Raw genomic sequence first — 20,051 nt, 5'->3', positions numbered from 1 at the left:
GATAGCCTTATTTGGTAAAAGACCAAGTCCATATTCTGACAAGAACAGCTCTAATAAGCAAGGAGAAACGAAGGTCAGTCAATGCGGAAAATGTCATTAACTTTGAACGTTTCTTCAAGTGCAGTCGCAAAAACCATCAAGCACGATGATGAAATTGGCTCTCATGAGGACCACCACAGGACAGGAAGTGCATTAGAGTTAACTGCACCTCAGATTACAGCCCAAATTAATGCTTCACAGAGTTCAAGTAACAGACATCTCAACATCAACTGTAAAGAGGAGACTGCGGAAGTCAGGTCTTCATGGTCGAATTGCTGCAAAGAAACCACTACTGAAGGACACCAATAAGAAGAAGAGACTTGCTTGGTCCAAGAAACACGAGCAATGGACATTAGACCGGTGGAAATCTGTCCTTTGGTCTTATGAGTCAAAATGTGAGATTTTTGGTTCCAACCGCCGTGTCTTTGTGAGACGCAGAGTAGGTGAATGGATGATCTCCGTATGTGTGGTTCCCACTGTGAAGCATGGAGGAGGAGGTGTGATGGTGTGGGGGTGCTTTGCTGTTGACACTGTCAGTGATTTATTTAGAACTCAAGGCACACTTAACCAGTATGGCTGCCACAGCATTTTGCAGCGATACACCATCCCATCTGGTTTGCGCTTAGTGGGACTATTATTTGTTTTTAAACTCGACAATGACCCAACACACCTCCAGGCTATGTAAGGGCTATTTGACCAAGGAGAGTGATGGAGTGCTGCATCAGATGACCTGTCCTCCACAGTCACCTGACCTCAACCCAATTGAGATGGTTTGGGATGAGTTGGACCGCAGAGTGATGGAAAAGCAGCCAACAAGTGCTTAGGATATGTGGGAACTCCTTCAAGACTGTTGGAAACACACTCCAGGTGAAGCTGGTTGAGAGAATGCAAAGACTGTACAAAGCTGTCAGGCAAGGGGTGGCTACTTTGAATTATCTCAAATATAAAATATTTTTGGATTTGTTGAACACTTTTTGGTTACTTCATGATTCCATATGTTATTTCATAGTTTTGATGTCTTCAACATTTATTCTACAATATAGAGAATCGTACAAATAAAGAAACCTTTGAATGAGTTGGTGTCCAAACTTTTGACTGGTACTCTTTATTTATAAAAAGAAAATAGCGCAGTAGGTTATCGTGGTAGTTCGACTCTGAGATTGAGTCTGACTAGTAGAAGTTTTGTCTTCTCTTCCCTACCAGTTGAAACTCAAACATAGAAAAACCAACCTAGCTAGTGAACAAAACAATGTAAATAGCAAAGAAACACAAGGACAAAGTCTTTTGTTTCAAGTAAATTAGACCAACTTTTATGCCTGTGTGTAGTCCTTCGAAAAATGCATCTTTCACGTTCGCTCAGCCCCCAGCCAGGCAGTGTTGCAACCCGACGTTGAATAGGCTATATAGTATTCGTAGTTCTTTGACTTTGTGCGATTTTTAATTTACCAGCAATGAAACAAAACGGCAGAAATACTTTGAAAATAGCTACTGCAGCAATGATTTTTACTATTAATGTGATCATACTTGACTGTTTTTATTCACATGCCAACACTGTGGAGCCCTGACCACCCACCAAGTTGGCTGCTGAAATAGACATCTTTACCCGCCAATGCCAAAATCTACCCGCATTTGGCGGGTGTTCATTTTAGGCCCTGCTTGAAAACAGCTGACATCTTGGACGCAGTCTCCAGTTAATATTATACACTATAAATACAACAGTATGTGGACACCCCTTCACATTAGTGGAATCGGCTAGTTCAGCCACATCCGTTGCCGACAGCTTCATAAAATGGAGCACACATTACATTACATTTACATTTAAGTCATTTAGCAGACGCTCTTATCCAGAGCGACTTACAAATTGGTGCATTCACCTTATGATATCCAGTGGAACAACCACTTTACAATAGTGCATCTAAATCTTTTAAGGGGCGGGGTTAGAAGGATTACTTTATCCTATCCTAGGTATTCCTTAAAGAGGTGGGGTTTCAGGTGTCTCCAGAAGGTGGTGATTGACTCCGCTGTCCTGGCGTCGTGACACACAGCCATGCAATCTTCATAGACAAACATTGGCAGTAGCTCAGTGACTTTCAACGTGGCATCATCATAAGATACTGCCTTTCCAACAAGTCAGTTCGTCAAATTTGGACACCAGCCTCGACGAGCAGGTGTTCACATACTTTTGGTCATGTAGTGTACCATGTGACCTGTGCTAATTATACAAAAGTATGTGGACACCTGCTCGTTGAACATCTCATTTCAAAATCATGGGCATTAATATGGAGTTTGTCACCCTTTTGCTGCTTTAACAGCTTCCACTCTTCTGGGAAGGCTTTCCACTAGATGTTGAAACATTCCTGTGGGAACTTGCTTCCATTCAGCCACAAGAGCATTAGTGAGGTCGGACTGATGTTGTGCGATTAGGCCTGGCTCGCAGTCGGCGTTACAATTCATCCCAAAGGTGTTCGATGGGGTTGAGGTCAGGGCTCTGTGCAGTCCAGTCAAGTTCTTCCACATTGATCTTGACAAACCATTTCTGTATGGACCTCACTTTGTGCACGGGGGCATTGTCATGCTGAAACAGGAAAGGGCCTTCCCCAAACTGTTGCCACAAAGTTAGAAGCATAGAATCGTCTAGAACAGGTGTCGGCAAACTTTTTGGCTCGAGGGCCACATCGGAATTTTGAAATTCAACAGAGGGACGCATTTTTTGGGGGACCAATTGTTTGTTAAAATCAATTTGCGTCGGCCTCCCAAGTGGCGCAGCTGTCTAAGGCACTGCATCGTAGTGCTTGAGGAGTCACTACAGACCCGGGTTCGTTCCCAGGCTGTGTCACAGTTGGCCGTGACTGGGAGACCCATGAGGCGGCACACAATTGGCCCAGCATCGTCTGGGTTAGGAGAGGGTTTGGCAGGCCGAGATTTCCTTGTCCCATCGCGTTCTAGCGACGCCTGTGTCGGGCCGGGCGCATGCACACTGACACGGTTAAGTGGGCATTGTGTCAAGAAGCAGTGCGGCTTGACTGGGTCGTGTTTCGGGGGAGGCATGGCTCTCGACCTTGGCCTCTCCCGAGTCCGTACGGAAGTTGTAGCGATGGGACAAGACTGTAACTACCGATTGGATACCATGAAATTGGGGAGGAAAAAATGGATCAAAAAGGTAAATTATTTTAATTTTGTTTGTCTCGCGGGCCGAATTGAAGGGCCGTACTTTGCCCCCCATTGGTCTAGAATGTCATTGTATGTTCCAGAGTCCAATGGCGGCGAGCTTTACACCCCTCCAGCCGACGCTTGGAGTTTCGCATTGTGGTCTTAGGCATGTTTCTTCTGCTCGGGTCATTGAAACCAATTTCATCAAGCTCCCGACAAACAGTTATTGTGCTGACGTTGCTTCCAGAAGCAGTTTGGAACTCGGTAGTGAGTGTTGTAACCGAGGACAGACTATTTTGATGCGCGTCAGCTCTCGGCGGTCCCGTTCTGTGAGCTTGTGTGACCTACCACTTCGCAGCTGAGTCGTTGTTGCTCCTAGATGTTTCCACTTCACAATAACAGCACATGCAGTTGACCGGGGCAGCTCTAGCAGGGCAGAAATTTGACGTACTGACTTGTTGGAAAGGTGGCATCCTATGACGGTGCCACATTGAAATTGTCACTGAGCTCTTCAGTATGGGCCATTCTGCTGACAATATTTGTCTATGGAGATTGCATGGCTGTGTGTTCGATTTTTATCGAACACACAGCAACGGGTGTGGCTGAAATGGCAGAATCCACTAATTTGAAAGGGTGTCCACATACTTGTAATGTAGCTAGCTGCTTCTCTGAACACGCGTGTGAATAAAAGACGGACACCACAAACATGTTGTCCCTGAAAAATACTGTCGGTTGCAAACGTGTTAAAACAGTAAGTCTATATTTGTGAAGTTATGTTGATGTGATATCAAAGTAGAGGGCTTTATGTTTCTAGAACCATACACAATAGCGGAGGTGCATATAGATGGTATCCCCCATGCACTTACCACAAATTCCACATTTTGCTAAATTCGCCATATTGTACATTGCTATCGGTTACTCTATTTGTGTATGATCATTAGCTCCCGACGCCACATACATTAGCCAGCCTAATCTCGGGAGTTGATAGGCTTGAAGTCATAAACAGCGCTGTGCTTGAAGCATTGCGAAGAGCTGCTGGCAAACGCAGGAAAGTGCTGTTTGAATGAATGCTTATGAGCCTGCTGATGCCTACCACTGCTCAGTCAGACTGCTCTATGAAATCATAGACTTAATTATAATATAATAACACACAGAAATACGAGCCTTAGGTCATTAATATGGTCAAATCTGGAAACTATCATTTCGAAAAACAAAACGTTTATTCTTTCAGTGAAATATGGAACCGTTCCGTATTTTATCTAACGGGTGGCATCCATAAGTCTAAATATTGCTGTTACATTGCACAACCTTCAATGTTATGTCATAGTTATGTAAAATTCTGCCAAATTATTTCGCAACGAGCCAGGCGGCCCAAACTGTTGCATATACCCTGACTCTGCGTGCAATGAATGCAAGAGAAGTGACACAATTTCCATAGTTAATATTGCCTGCTAACATTAATTTCTTTTAACTAAATATGCAGGTTTCAAAAAATATATACTACTGTGTACTAATAAAGGCATTGATGTTTATGGTTAGGTACATTCATGCAACGATTGGGGAAGTTGGCTGACTTTGTTAGGAAGAAATGGTCTTCACACAGTTTGCAACGAGCCAGGCGGCCCAAACTGCTGCATGTAACGTTACCCTGACTCTGTTGCACAGAATGCAAGAGAAGTGACACAATTTACCTAGTTAAAAGAAATTCATGTTAGCAGGCAATATTAACTAATTATGCAGGTTTAAAAATATATACTTGTGTATTGATTTTAAGAAAGGCGTTTGGCGAAGTAGGCTGCGATTCAATAAATTAACAGGCACCGCATCGATTTTTTTTTTTTTGCAACGCAGGACAAGCTAGATAAACTAGTAATATCATCACCCATGTGTAGATAACTAGTGATTATGTTAAGATTGATAGTTTTTTATAAGATAAGTTTAATGCTAGCTAGCACCTTACTTTGGCTCGTTGCTGCACTCGCATAACAGGTAGTCAGCCTGCCACGCAGTCTCCACGTGGAGTGCAATGTCATCGGCCATAATCGGTGTCCAAAAATGCCGATTACCGATTGTTATGAAAACTTGAAATCCACCCTAATTAATCGGCCATTCCGATTAATCGGTCGACCTCTATATATATATATATATATATATATATATATAAAATAAAGGGAACACTTAAACAACACAATGTAACTCCAAGTCAATCACACTTCTGTGAAATCACACTGTCCCCTTAGGAAGCAACATCGATTGACTATAAATGTCACATGCTGTTGTGCAAATGGAATAGACAACAGGTGGAAATTATAGGCAATTAGCTAGACACCCCCAATAAAGGAGTGGTTCTGCAGGTGGGGACCACAGACAACTTCTCAGTTCCTATGCTTCCTGGCTGATGTTTTGGTCACTTTTGAATGCTGGCGGTGCTTTCACTCTAGTGGTAGCATGAGACGGAGTCTACAACCCACACAAGTGGCTCAGGTAGTGCAGCTCATCCAGGATGGCACATCAATGCGAGCTGTGGCAAGAAGGTTTGCTGTGTCTGTCAGCGTAGTGTCCAGAGCATGGAGGCGCTACCAGGAGACAGACCAGTACATCAGGAGACGTGGAGGAGGCCGTAGGAGGGCAATAACCCAGCAGCAGGACCGCTACCTCCGCCTTTGTGCAAGGAGGAGCAGGAGAAGCACTGCCAGAGCCCTGCAAAATGACCTCCAGCAGGCCACAAATGTGCATGTGTCTGCTCAAACGGTCAGAAACAGACTCCATGAGGATGGTATGAGGGCCCGACGTCCACAGGTGGGGGTTGTGCTTACAGCCCAACACCGTGCAGGATCTTTGGCATTTGCCAGAGAACACCAAGATTGGCAAATTCACCACTGGCGCCCTGTGCTCTTCACAGATGAAAGCAGGTTCACACTGAGCACATGTGACAGACGTGACAGAGTCTGGAGACGCCGTGGAGAACGTTCTGCTGCCTGCAACATCCTCCAACATGACCGGTTTGGCGGTGGGTCAGTCATGGTGTGGGGTGGCATTTCTTTGGGGGGCCGCACAGCCCTCCATGTGCTCGCCAGAGGAAGCCTGACTGCCATTAGGTACCGAGATGAGATCCTCAGACCCCTTGTGAGACCATATGCTGGTGCGGTTGGCCCTGGGTTCCTCCTAATGCAAGACAATGCTAGACCTCATGTGGCTGGAGTGTGTCAGCAGTTCCTGCAAGAGGAAGGCATTGATGCTATGGACTGGTTCCCCAGACCTGAATCCAATTGAGCACATCTGGGACATCATGTCTCGCTCCATCCACTAACGCCACGTTGCACCACAGACTGTCCAGGAGTTGGCGGATGCTTTAGTCCAGGTCTGGGAGGAGATCCCTCAGGAGACCATCCGCCACCTCATCAGGAGCATGCCCAGGCATTGTAGGGAGGTCATACAGGCACGTGGAGGCCACACACACTACTGAGCCTCATTTTGACTTGTTTTAAGGACATTACATCAAAGTTGGATCAGCCTGTAGTGTGGTTTTCCACTTTAATTTTGAGTGTGACTCCAAATCCAGACCTCCATGGGTTGATAAATTGGATTTCCATTGATTATTTTTGTGTGATTTTGTTGTCCGCACATTCAACTACGTAAAGAAAAAAGTATTTAATAAGATTATTTCTTTCATTCAGATCTAGGATGTGTTGTTTAAGTGTTCCCTTTATTTTTTTGGAGCTATATATATATATATATATATATATATATATATATATTCTATATATATATCTCGCCATTGTATATATTCTCGAATAATATAATATCCATCATCATGAACTGTCTTACACCACCTGAACTCTAAATATATAAGCTTATTTTACTCCATTGTTTGAACCCCAGATTGCCCCCAAACCATCAAACAGGCAAAGCGTCAACACAGGATTAATATTGAATCCTACTACACCTGCTCTGAAGCTTGTCGAATGTGGCAAGGCTTGAAAACTGTTACGGACGACAAAAGGAAAACCCAGTTGCGAGCTGCCCAGTGACGGGAGCCTACCAGACAAGCTAAATGCCTTTTTATGCTCGCTTTGAAGCAAGCAACACTGAAGCATGCATGAGAGCACCAGCTGTTCTGGACGACTGTGTGATAACGTTCTCCGTAGTCGATGTGAGCAATACCTTTATACAGGTCAACATTCACAAAGCCACCCGTAACACTCACGTCGGTGAGCGACCCTGGGACTTAACACCTCCCTCTGCAACTGGATCCTGGACTTCCTGACGGGCCGCCCCCCAGGTGGTAAGGGTAGGCAACAACACGTCTTCCACGCTGATCCTCAACACTGGGGCCCCTTGAGGGTGAGTGCTTAGTCCCCTCCTGTACTCCTTGTTCATCCACAACTGCATGGTCAAACACGACTCCAACACCATCATTAAGTTTGCTGACTACACAACAGTGAAAGGCCTGATTACTGACAACGATGAGACAGCCTATAGGGAGATCAGAGACCTGGCAGGGTTGTGCCAGGACAACAACCTCTCCCTCAATGTGAGCAAGACAAAGGAGCTGATTGTGGACTACAGGAAAAGGCGGGCCAAACAGGCCCCCATTAACATCGGTGTGGCTGTAGTGGAGCGAGTTGAGAGTTTCTTGGTGTCCAAATTCACCAAGACAGTCGTGAAGAGGGCACAACACCTTTTCCCCCTCAGGAGACTGAAAAGATTTGACATGGGTCCCCAGAACCTGTACCCCCGCACATTGACTCGGTACTGGTAACCCCTGTATATAGCCTCGTTATTGTACTTTTTATTATTTTCTACTTTAGTTTATTTGGTAGATTTTTTTTTTACCTCTTTCTTGAACTGCATTGTTAGTTAAGGGTTTGTAAGTAAGCATTTCACATTAAGGACTACACCTGTTGTATTCGGCCCATGTGACAAATAAAGTTTGATTTGATATGTGCTCATATTCATCAGATTAGATTTTAAAACTAGGCCTAATTTGTGAAGTCAGTAGGCTAACCACCCACCTATCCCAACACCATCTGAGCCTTCAAAATAATATTGGGCAAATAATTCCTAGGTGTCAAGTGTTCAGATTCAGTAATAATGTCATGAACGGACTAGGGATGAGTATGAGTAATCGAGTACTCGAATGGACGTCAAAACCCCATCTTTAACCAGAGATCACCTTTTTTTTCATATACTGTAAAAGTATTTAGTCAATTTTGTCTTGAAGACGACGTTAATTTGCTTTGACTCTAGTGTTTCATTTGTACAGTGAGGGGAAAAAAGTATTTGATCCCCTGCTGATTTTGTACGTTTGCCCACTGACAAAGAAATGATCAGTCTATAATTTTAATGGTAAATTTATTTGAACAGTGAGAGACAGAATAACAACAACAAAAAATCCAGTAAAACGCATGTCAAAAATGTTATAAAGTGATTTGCATTTTAGTGAGGGAAATACGTATTTGACCCCCTCTCAATCAGAAAGATTTCTGGCTCCCAGGTGTCTTTTATACAGGTAACGAGCTGAGATTAGGAGCACACTCTTAAAGGGAGTGCTCCTAATCTCAGTTTGTTACCTGTATAAAAGACACCTGTCCACAGAAGCAATCAATCAATCAGATTCCAAACTCTCCATGGCCAAGACCAAAGAGCTCTCCAAGGATGTCAGGGACAACAAGACCTGGAATGGGCAACAAGACCATCGCCAAGCAGCTTGGTGAGAAGGTGACAACCGTTGGTGTGATTATTCACAAATGGAAGAAACACAAAAGAACTGTCAATATCCCTCGGCCTGGGGCTCCATGCAAGATCTCACCTCGTGGAGTTGCAATGATTATGACAACGGTGAGGAATCAGCCCAGCACTACACGGGAAGATCTTGTCAATGATCTCAAGGCAGCTGGGACCATAGTCACCAAGAAAACAATTGGTAACACACTACGCCGTGAAGGACTGAAATCCTGCAGCGCCCGCAAGGTCCCCCTGCTCAAGAAAGCACATTAAGGTCCTGGAGTGGCCAATCCCATAGAAAATCTGTGGAGGGAGCTGAAGGTTCGAGTTGCTAAACTACAGCCTCAAACTTAATGACTTGGAGAAGATCTGCAAAGAGGAGTGGGACAAAATCCCTCCTGAGATGTGTGCAAACCTGGTGGCCAACTACAAGAAACATCGGACCTCTGATTGCCAACAAGGGTTTTGCCACCAAGTACTAAGTCATGTTTTGCAGAGGGGTCAAATACTTATTTCCCTCATTAAAATGCAAATCATTTTATAACTTTTTTGACATGCATTTTTCTGGATTTATTTTGTTGTTATTCTGTCTCTCACTGTTCAAATAAACCTACCATTAAAATTATAGATTGATACATTTTTTTCTGTGGACAGGTGTCTTATACAGGTAACAAACTGAGATTAGGAGCACTCCCTTTAAGAGTGTGCTCCTAAGCTCAGCTCGTTACCTGTATAAAAGACACCTGGGAGCCAGAAATCTTTCTGATTGAGAGAGGGTCAAATACTTTTTTCCCTCATTAAAATGCTAATCACTTTATAACATTTTTGACATGCGTTTTACTGGATTTTTTGTTGTTGTTCTGTCTCTCACTGTTCAAATAAACTTACCATTAAAATTATAGACTGATCATTTATTTGTCAGTGGGCAAATGTACAAAATCAGCAGGGGATCAAATACTTTTTCCCCCTCACTGTATGTGCATCCTTTCAAGTACACCCTTCTCATTAACCTGTGGTGAGTTATTCACAATTTTCGATGAACAAATTAGGTTTTATATGTAAGATGGTTAAATAAAGAGCAAAAGTATTGATTATTATGGTCCTATAAGAGCTCTTTGTCACTTCCCACGAGCCTGGGTTGTGACAAAAACTCACACTCATTCTTATGTTTAATAAATGTATCGTATTTATTAAACATGTGTGTGACAGGCTTACAATGATGGCAAAAACAACATTTGAGAGTGCGCTGACCCTGGTGCTAGAGGGGGTACGCAGCTGGAGGTTGAATGTTTGAAGGGGTACGGGACTATAAAAGTTTGGGAACCACTGATGTAAGGAGATCAGTCAATTGAAATAAATTAAATAGGCCCCAATCATATGGATTTTACATGACTGGGGATTTCACCCAAGCCCAGCCAATCAGAATTTGTTTTTCCCCACAAAAGGGCTTTATTACAGGCAGAAATACTCTGTTTCATCAGCTGTCCGGGTGCCTGGTCTCAGACGATCCCACAGGTGAAGAAGCCGGATGTGGAGATCATGGGCTGGCGTGGTTATACGTGGTCTGTGGTTGTAAGGCCGGTTGGACGTACTGCCAAATTCTCTAAAACGACATTGGAGGCGGCAACAGCTCTGGTGGACAATTCTCTGGCAATAGCTTTGTTGGACATTCCTGCAGTCAGCATGCCAATTGCAAGCTCCCTCATCACTTGAGACACCTGTGGCATTGTGTTGTGTAACAAAACTGTACATTTTAGAGTGGCCTTTTATTGTCCCCAGCACAAGGTGCACCTGTGTAATGATCATGCTGTTTAATCAGCTTCTTGATATGCCACACCTGTCAGGTGGATGGATTATCTTGGCAAAGGAGAAATGCTCACCAACAGGGATGTAAACAAATTTGTACACATTTGAGAGAAATAAGCTTTTTGTGTGCATGAAACATTTCTTGGGTCTTTTATTTCAGCTCATGAAAATGGGACCAACGTTTTACATGTTGTGTTCATGTTTTGGTTCAGTGTAGATGAGCTATCCAAGCAAGGATTGACAGTTGATGAGACCAAAATAATCATTTTATAAACATATTTTGGTTGTACATTGTTTGCGTCTAACTTTCTCACTCATCATTATTTACGATTCACTAAGGATTATGCGTAATCATTGTAGCATCCACATTAATTAATGTAGAAGTGTTTAAAATCATATTCTAACCTCATAGTCATTGTAGTCGTTAATTCGGCTAAACCTCTCTGTTGCTCAGGGGCCAAATGTATTTTTTTTTTTTAAATATATTTTTAATTTAACCTTTTATTTAATTAGGCAATTCAGTTAAGAACAGATTCTTATTTACAATGACCCCGGTCCAAAACCTCCCCTAACCCGGATGACGCTGGAACAATTTTGCGCTGGCCTATGGGACTCCCGATCAAGGCCGGTTGTGATACAGCCTGGGTTTGTAGTGACGCCTCAAGCACTGAGATGCAGTGCCTTAGACCGCTGCGCTACTCGGGAGGCCCTATGTATCAAGCGTCTCAGAGTAGGAGTGCGGATTTAGGATCAATTTAGCCTTTTAGATCAAAATGAATAAGTTTACTTTGACAGGTGGCACCTGATCCTATATCAGCACTCCTACTCTGAGACACATGATACATATGGTCACAGGTCTGACTGTGTCTTATTGCTTTGTTGTTGTAGATTATAGTTTGTCCTTTTCTCTTTGTATTTTCAGTTCGACCTTCCTCCATGTCATTAGCAGTGCCCCCAGATCCAACTGCCACCATGTCGCTGGAAGCGCCATCACCAGACCTAGCCTCAGCACCAGACCTGGCCCCAGATCCAGCTCCAGACTTAGCCTCAGAACTAGCCCCAGACCTAGCTCCTGAACTAACCCCAGATTCAGCTCAAGCCCCAGAGCTAGCCTCAGATCCAGCCCCTACCCCAGCTCCTCCAGTCCCAGTCATGAACCCGGGTTGTAAGATCATGACCTTCCGGCCAACCATGGAGGAATTCAAGGACTTTGCCAAATACGTTGCCTACATGGAGACTCAAGGAGCACACCGTGCAGGCCTGGCAAAGGTACACACATACACACACTTTTCATATAAATGGCATTTCTGACCTATTAGAACTGACCTACTCTGAAAAAGTAGTCCTATTGTGTATATTTTGCAGTATGACAAGACAACAGTTCACATAGAAAATCTCCTGGGTGCTCTAGATTCTGACAGTTTTGTTTGAATTCAGCCATGCAATGTTACTGTAGCTCCACCTACTTTTGCCACATGTTTCTCTCCCTCTCACTCTCTCTACCCCCCTCCCTTCTCTTGCTCTGTCCCCTCTTTTACTCTGTCACTTTCACTCTCATCCTCTCCCTCACTTTCTCTCCGTCCCTCCTTCTTTTCGTGCAGGTGATTCCTCCTAAGGGCTGGAAGCCGCGGCAGTCGTACGACACCATCGAGGAGATGGTGATCCCTGCTCCCATCATGCAGGTGGTGACGGGCCAGTCGGGCCTCTTCACCCAGTACAACATCCAGAAGAAGTCCATGACCGTCGGGGAGTACCGTCAACTGGCCAACAGCAGAACGTAGGTCCTCACCTAGCTACCAGCCATTCTACACTCAATGAGACACAGTCAAAATAGTGCGGAAGAGATAAGGGCTGGGTGTATACTGTCTTTTACTATGTACTGATGTTGAGGCACTGATCTGTTTTGGTTTTTACTTTACCTTCTATAACAGTATTTCAATGTTAGGTTTGCTAATAATATTATTAATAAACTCTATTTGTATATATACAATAGAAACAGCATATGTTTAGAATCAAGGCAGTTAAAATAGCAATAGTGTTAAATGTAATATGCAACTCCGGCGTGTGTAATGCCAGTTTTTGTAGTTTACTTTCAAGTTGTCTCTCTCCCTCTTCTTGCGTGCTGCTTCCCACATCAAGCCCTGCCTCTCAAGGAAAGCATTTCCCGTTCACTCTGCATTCTGCATGGTCAGAAGCAACAACATGTTGTTGACAATGTTGCTGCTTTCAAAGCGTTCTGTAATAACACAATTAGTTTGTGCATCTTACTGTTTGCAAAGAGCTAGTTTGTCTTTTCTTAGCAAGTTGTGGCAAAAAAAAAATGTTTTTGCTGGTAATGCTAATTGTTAGTTAGCTGAACAGCTAGCTAGCTAAATGTAATCAGTCAGAGCAAACCTAGCTAGATAATACAGCCTGATATCAGTGCTGGTGTAGGTCTAGATCAACGTGTTGTTTGTGCAACAGTGTCTTCTAAATCAGAGAGCAATAGGCGATTGGCATGAATATGGAATAGGAATAGGCATGAATATGTTAGCTAGCTAGCTATCAATGCTGGCTATCTACACGAAGAAGTGGAATATAACATTGTATAGGGTCCCCTGGGAAACACTGACCAACACTTTGGTTCCTACCCGGTTACAATAATTCCTATTTATTTGTTGTCATGTCAAACAACAATGTATTCAATGTGTTGCCCACTATATTTCAACTATTGAATTACAATAAGCATTATACTTCCATGATTCCAACAGTACACCAATAAACAAGGCCTAGATTGTTTGCCCATATCATGCAGCCCTACATGCCACAGTGTGGAAATAATAACAAAAGTGCAGAAATTGATAAATGCTTATAATAAATGTTGGTTGAAGTTGGATTGAACAATATTAAACAATCAGAACGGAGAAAGCCCACTTTGAAATCAAGTATAATTTATGTGTTGTCACCCTAACGTCATAAACAAAATTTAGACAATGGGCAAATTTCAGGTCTGCTGAGCGCAAACTTGAATGTTGTGAAAATTCTGTGCAACGCTGTGAACATTGAGGCTGTACCTGCTTTAAGTTACAGTTTTAACAGTGGCCAAGTAGGCTACTGTGGATATTTGATCATAACGTAGGCCTACCATCAAAAACAATGGACAAAAATGCATCCCATAACATTTTTAACATGGAAATAGCTGTTTTTTCCATTCAGTCTACAGTAGCAGCCAATGTGTGGTGTTCAATGTAGGCCTACATTCCATGAGACTTGCAGGGCTTGACATTAACCTGTTTATCCACTTCAGACAAGGTGACTGAAAATGTTGTCTTTTTTTATGCAAGAAACCACTTTGCAAAATAAATGTAATTATTATTCCCATACCATAATTAGAGAATCAGAGAAATTATGCTACGCTCTACCTATTGTTCAATACCGTCTCAAAATACAACACTGGCCCTTTAAGACAGAAAAAAAGCTGTTTACCTGACTGGCTAGAAATGCATACATTTTGTGCTCTTGTAGGAAGCAACCACTCCCCTATTTGTTGACTATAAATGAACTATAACTGGGCTAATAACTCACTAACTAGCAAATAATATGAACAAATGTGCACACGTGGTACATGCAGCTCTCGCTTTGATCTCAAAACAAGCGCATCTACTCATTACACACTCATGACTGCTCATACTGTAGCCCAAACAGTCCAGACGGGCCTGAGTCTTGCCTGTCAATGCAATAGAATCCTACTCCAATGTGCGCTGTCCACAAGAAAATCTCTTGCACAGCTAGTTTTGCATACTAATGGCGTAGTTTGTTTCGGTACATTACATTGAAAGTGGCGAGTATTGCGTTGATTCGATCACAGTAGAGTGAAACCTTATTAGTGTTAACTGAAGGGGAAAACTCAATAGAAAGTTGAGTGAAGTTCAGTCTCGTGCTTCTCTGCGCGGGCTGATATTTCTTCTACGCGGCAGGGCCGAATGGAGCTGTGCGCCCACACGCAGGTTTGAGGGAATATTTGGTTATGAACTACAATTAAAACATATTCTTAGAACTTTTTTACTCTTCAAAAACAGTAAAATACCGTCCAAAATGTGAAAAATATTCTGATATGATATTTTGGCCATATCGCCCCAGCCCGAGAAAAGAGACAGTATACAGGTATGTCTTTTTTCCCCTAGGTTGCGTTAGCTAGCGCTAGTCATCTGTACCTGCGCCAAAACATTTATTTTTTATTTTTCATCTTATAGCTTGTTCACCATCTTGTTTTTGAAATAGTGAGCCAACATGTTTTCAGCGCTTTTATTTCCATGACTGAACAAAACACATTTTGTCATGCTCTCTGTCTCTCTGCTGCAGACGTATAGTGAGCAATATGTTTGGAACATCAAATAAAATAAAAAATTGTAGTATATCCAATCACAATATATAGAATCGTGAGAATCACAATACCTATCGTATCGACACCTAAGTATTGTGATTCTGTCATATTGTGAGGTCCCTGGCAATTCCCAGCCCTAATTGTAAACCTTTGATTCATTCTTTAGATACTGTTATTATTGTAGTCATTAGATATTATTGGGTTGCTTTGCAAGAAAAATCAGTCTTCACTCTACAGGTTTTACTGTCTTTACCTTCAGTGTCTATATCCAATGTCTTTACTGGTCATAGGATGAAAGGCACTCGTAAATCTCCCGACTGTTACTGGGTCATGTTCATTAGGGCACACCATAGAAAAAAAGTGCTTCAATGTTTTTTTATTTTTTATTGGAAGAAATTGAGATGGTATCTCTCTTTCAAAGCGTCTTCTTCTGTTTTGTGCCTACTAAACACGACCCTGTCCTCCTCTCTCTCAGGTACTGTACTCCCCGACACAAGGACTTTGACGACCTGGAGAGGAAATACTGGAAGAACCTCACCTTTGTTTCGCCCATCTACGGCGCCGACGTCAGCGGCTCCATCTACGACCCAGTAAGTCAGCCCGGTGACAGCATTTCTAATCACATACGTGGGTTGTGTCGCAAAATGTTCTTCAGCAGAACATATAAATGAGCATTTGTGGGACAAGTTTAGATGGTACCTCCCTGGTTTTGAAAAGTATAAAATTCTATCGTTATTATATAAAAGTTACTTAATAAACTTCTTTGGGATACGTTGAAGCACGTTCCACTAGGTACCCTTTGGGACAGAGTTACTCAATTGTGTTGAATTCCTTACTTCCTTACTACCAGAAATGAGCATTGTGTGTCAATGGCCTAGGAGATCCATTCCATCCATTCTGATTATTCCACTGAATGGAAGTATTTGAACTGAGTGTATTTCAGAGATAAAGATGAACCGCTGGTATCTGTTCTCATTAGATCTGTGTATTTTTATTTGTTTCGTTTTTTCCCCAGACATTTATTTCGTTTTTTCAATTGACAAAGGATGCCTTTTAATTTCAGGTATTTTTGGGTGCATCCCTTTAGTTGTTTGTCTTTAATCCCATCTGGTGGTTAACATGTGTTATTACATGACCTTGAGAACTGCAATACAGTACAATGAACAAGATATTTCACCGGATTTATAAATGTGAAGTATCCGGTTGGCGTTTCCACCCACAATCAAATATGGTGATGAGAGAAAGCCCAGTGGCCAACAGTGGGAGAAGACGAAGCGAGATCGATTTTGGCCGCCGTTCTGCTAATTTTCATACAGTTTTTTTATGTTTCCAAAACTAGATTCTGTAACAGAGTGAACTGCGTTTTGTAGACTTTACCCTTTGCTAAAGTTTTAAAAAATGGCGTTGTTTTGGAGTGCAAGGGTAAATAGAGTTATTGCACAAGGCGTTCCCTAACGGAAATATGCAAATAAATGCTAGAACGCACCAATAGGATCTCACTAGCTCATGCTTGGCTCTGCTCACCTCCTTGCTTATTCTGCCCTCTATGATTCATTTTCTCCCAATGGAAACAACAGGCTTTGGTCTATCTTGGGTTAGTTATACAAATCTTTTGAATGCAATGGCAATCTACTTTATTCACTGGGTAAATACTAACTGAAGTACAACTGTATTCAGGGCAACTCCATGTCGTAGGCCTTGGATTGTTCAATACATATTTATATAATTGTTTTCTTACCTTAAAAAAAACCCCATTTAGACTGTAATCCACTTAGGGCTGGCCCCAATTAGTCGACTGGTCGATTATTTGGTCGTTAGGCTGTTGGTCGACCGAGATTTGTTTTAGTAAAGCGGTAACAAATATATGGAGTACAAAAGTTTGGACACACCTACTCATTCCTGGGTTTTTTGTTATTTTTACTATTTTCTACATTGTAGAATATTAGTGAAGACATCAAAACTATGAAATAACACATATAGAATCATGTAGTAACCAAAGAAAAGTGTTAAACAAATCAAATTATATTTTATATTTGAGATTCTTCAAGGTAGCAACCCTTCCCCTTTGACAGCTTTGCACGCTCTTGGCATTCTCTGTGACGCGAATTTGCAACATTGTATAAAATATGGAAATAATTTTAGAATTTTGATAAACCACATGACAATGATTTAGAGATATGAAGACGTTATTATAAATTAAATGGTTTTACGAAAATGAGCATATGAAGGACATAACTGGCACACAGATCGGTAGAAATGCTAAGATAAATTTGGCATTCCAAATGAGAAAGTTTGCTGACTCCCTGTGTAGCCTATTACCGGCAACTTCAGGAGAGTAATAGCAGAATCTGGAAAAGCCAGCAGGAACTGGAGGAGAATAGTTGGGCCAGGTTAAGTTTTTTTCTTCTTCTGGTTATCTAAATCTCTGGCGCCCTCTTGAGGCATCAAAAACAAGCTTAATGCACATAGTTGATTTTATTAAAACACATAGGGTGTGTCTATAAATGGGAAAAATGCACAAAAATGTTGGTCACTCGATTGGTCGAAAGAGCAGACGACTTTCAGTCAACCAAGATTTTTTGTTGTTGTCGGGGACAGCCCTAAATCCACTGTTATATTTCATTGGTAAATGTAGCCAACATGCTTGAATCGGGTCACAGTGTTCAATGGATAGTTCACCCAAATTATAAAATGAAATATTTGAACATGAAGCGAGAGGCTAATATCGGAACCATTGACTTGAACAAAATGTGTGCCACAAATGCTAAAAAGTGAGCACTTGGAACAGTGTCCAGGTAAACAAAACAAAAGCACGGGTTGCTTTCATAACTTGTCCATAGACTGCTCACAGGCCGGGTAAGGAAACTGTCATTATTTGTTTTTGTATTTGATTTGGGTGAACTATCCCTTTTAACCTTCCTTTTTTGTGTCTGTTTCCAGGAGATCGGTGAGTGGAACATCGGCCACCTGAACACACTGCTGGACATGGTGGAGCAGGAGTGCGGCATCGTGATCGAGGGGGTGAACACGCCCTACCTGTACTTTGGCATGTGGAAGACCACTTTCGCCTGGCACACAGAAGACATGGATCTCTACAGTATCAACTACCTCCACTTTGGACAGCCCAAGTCCTGGTCAGTGACTGTATTAGCGGTTTATTTCTCCATTCTTTGCATCTCTCTCTCTCTCTCTCTCTCTCTCTCTCTCTGTCTCTGTGTGTGTGTGTTACTTGTAGGTCTATAAAATGTGTGTGTTTTTCTGTGAATATGAGTATCTCTGTGTCCTACAAGCAATTCGATTGTCCAGGCCCAACCATCCCGTCACTCTTCGCTCGGTTGCAGGTAGCAGTAGTGACCTTTCGGTTACTGGCCCAACGCCGCTCTAACCGCTAGGCTACCTGCCACCCGTGCGACAGCTCTTTGCTTCAGTTGCATCCACATCAAAAAATGACAAGCCAAAATTGTTCCTTGATTTCAGGATCTGGGCAGGCTTTGGCAGTTGCTTCTCAAGCATCTATCATTCTAATACGTGTGTAAAACTTAATGTGAGTCCCTGTTTGTGAGTTAAGGAGACTGGTCATACATGCATTTGTGTACTTAAACAGATGGCCACTGGAGGACACTCTAGACTTAGAAAAGTTTCTAAGGAGCCAGGTGGCTTCTGTAGTATAAAGCGTCTTCAATATGAGCAATATATTGACTTAAATTTGGTAGTGTGTGTGTGTGTGTGTGTGTCATTGTATGAGTCTGTGAACACTTATGGGAGATTCTGGAGCGGTGCCTGAGACAGCGTTTTCCACCACCATCAACAAAACACAGAATGATGGAATTTCTAGTGGAAGAATGGTGTCGCATCCCTCCAATAGAATTGTAGGCCAAAGTGCATTGAAGCTGTTCTGGCTCATTGTGGCCCAACGCCCCATTAAGACACTTTATGTCGGCGTTTCCTTTATTTTGGCAGTTAACTGTAAGTCTATAAAATCTAGGTGTGTATGTGTGTGTATTTTTATGTGAAGATGTCTGTGTCCAACAAGCAGTGAAATTGTCCAGGCCCAACCATCCCACCACTCGTCGCTAGGTAGCAGTAGCGCTCTTCAAACACCTCTCTTGCTCTCTCTTTCAATCCCTCCCTCCCTCTCTCTTCCCATCATTTTCTAATTCCTCCTCTTGTAATACGACCGCCCGTCGAGACTCACTATTCCCGAAGGCCTCACTTGGCATCCAATTCTATTTCCCAGCGTTTATGGCTCTCCCAACACAAGTCACATAAAGAGCCTCTATTTGCCGACACATCTCCATCACTTTCGCGGCCATTTCACGTCAAGCGAATGGGGGAAACCAACACGACTGCGTAGGCCCTATAGTATCACGCACTCAAGGGGTTCATTCCAAATGGCAACCTAATCCCTATATAGTGCACTAGTTTTGACCAGAGCCCTATGGGGAGAATAGGGTGCCATTTGGGACGGGCCCAAAGACTTACAGCCACTCCCGGCTAAACGAGTTGCACGGCGTCAAGATAATGACGGTAGACGATAAGGGTATCGACAGAACGCTATTGGAGGGCGATGCTTCGTCAAAGTAACGGTAACGGAGGCGACCTCACTGGGCGACCTTGGTAGGGGCAATCCGGTGTAGGCGTCCAGTGCAGTCCCCATCATCTGTAAGCTGTGTCTGCAAGGTGAGAGCATGTCTTTCTCTCTCCTTCAATCGCTCTCCAGGGCCTAGCTGGGGGACTAATACCCGCTCCGCCATCAGAGAAGGATCGATCTCCTCCTCGTCCATTTCTCCTCTGTTATTTTAACCTTTCATCCCTTCATTTTAGTCCACCTTTCTTGCTAGGGATGTATTGACTGAAGCCTAGCTGGGTTATGTTTTTGACCATAGAATGGCAGTTTTTTTCCACTTTATTTATTGGAGGATACAAGTCTGCAAATATGACTTGAATATGACTGTAGCGATACACG

The 20,051-nt window shown here is 42.8% G+C and overlaps 1 protein-coding gene across 5 annotated transcripts in view; it reads left to right on the top strand.

The window, feature by feature from the left end:
• LOC101448002 (lysine-specific demethylase 4B) overlaps positions 1-20,051 on the top strand; it is a 92,414-nt gene that overhangs the window by 9,245 nt on the left and 63,118 nt on the right. For all 5 annotated transcript variants that reach the window (XM_045687321.2, XM_014215844.3, XM_045687322.2 and 2 more), the window contains exons 2-5: positions 11,645-11,991; positions 12,324-12,499; positions 15,561-15,675; positions 18,026-18,219. In XM_045687321.2, the coding sequence (XP_045543277.2) occupies positions 11,659-11,991; positions 12,324-12,499; positions 15,561-15,675; positions 18,026-18,219 (818 nt within the window). In that variant the 5' untranslated portion in view covers positions 11,645-11,658. The remainder of the gene's footprint in view (positions 1-11,644; positions 11,992-12,323; positions 12,500-15,560; positions 15,676-18,025; positions 18,220-20,051) is intronic.

The sequence above is a fragment of the Salmo salar genome, chromosome 10, assembly GCF_965601325.2.
Source record: "Salmo salar chromosome 10, fSalSal1, whole genome shotgun sequence".
NCBI classification, from domain to species: domain Eukaryota; kingdom Metazoa; phylum Chordata; class Actinopteri; order Salmoniformes; family Salmonidae; genus Salmo; species Salmo salar.
This window is presented reverse-complemented; position numbering and strand designations above follow the sequence as displayed.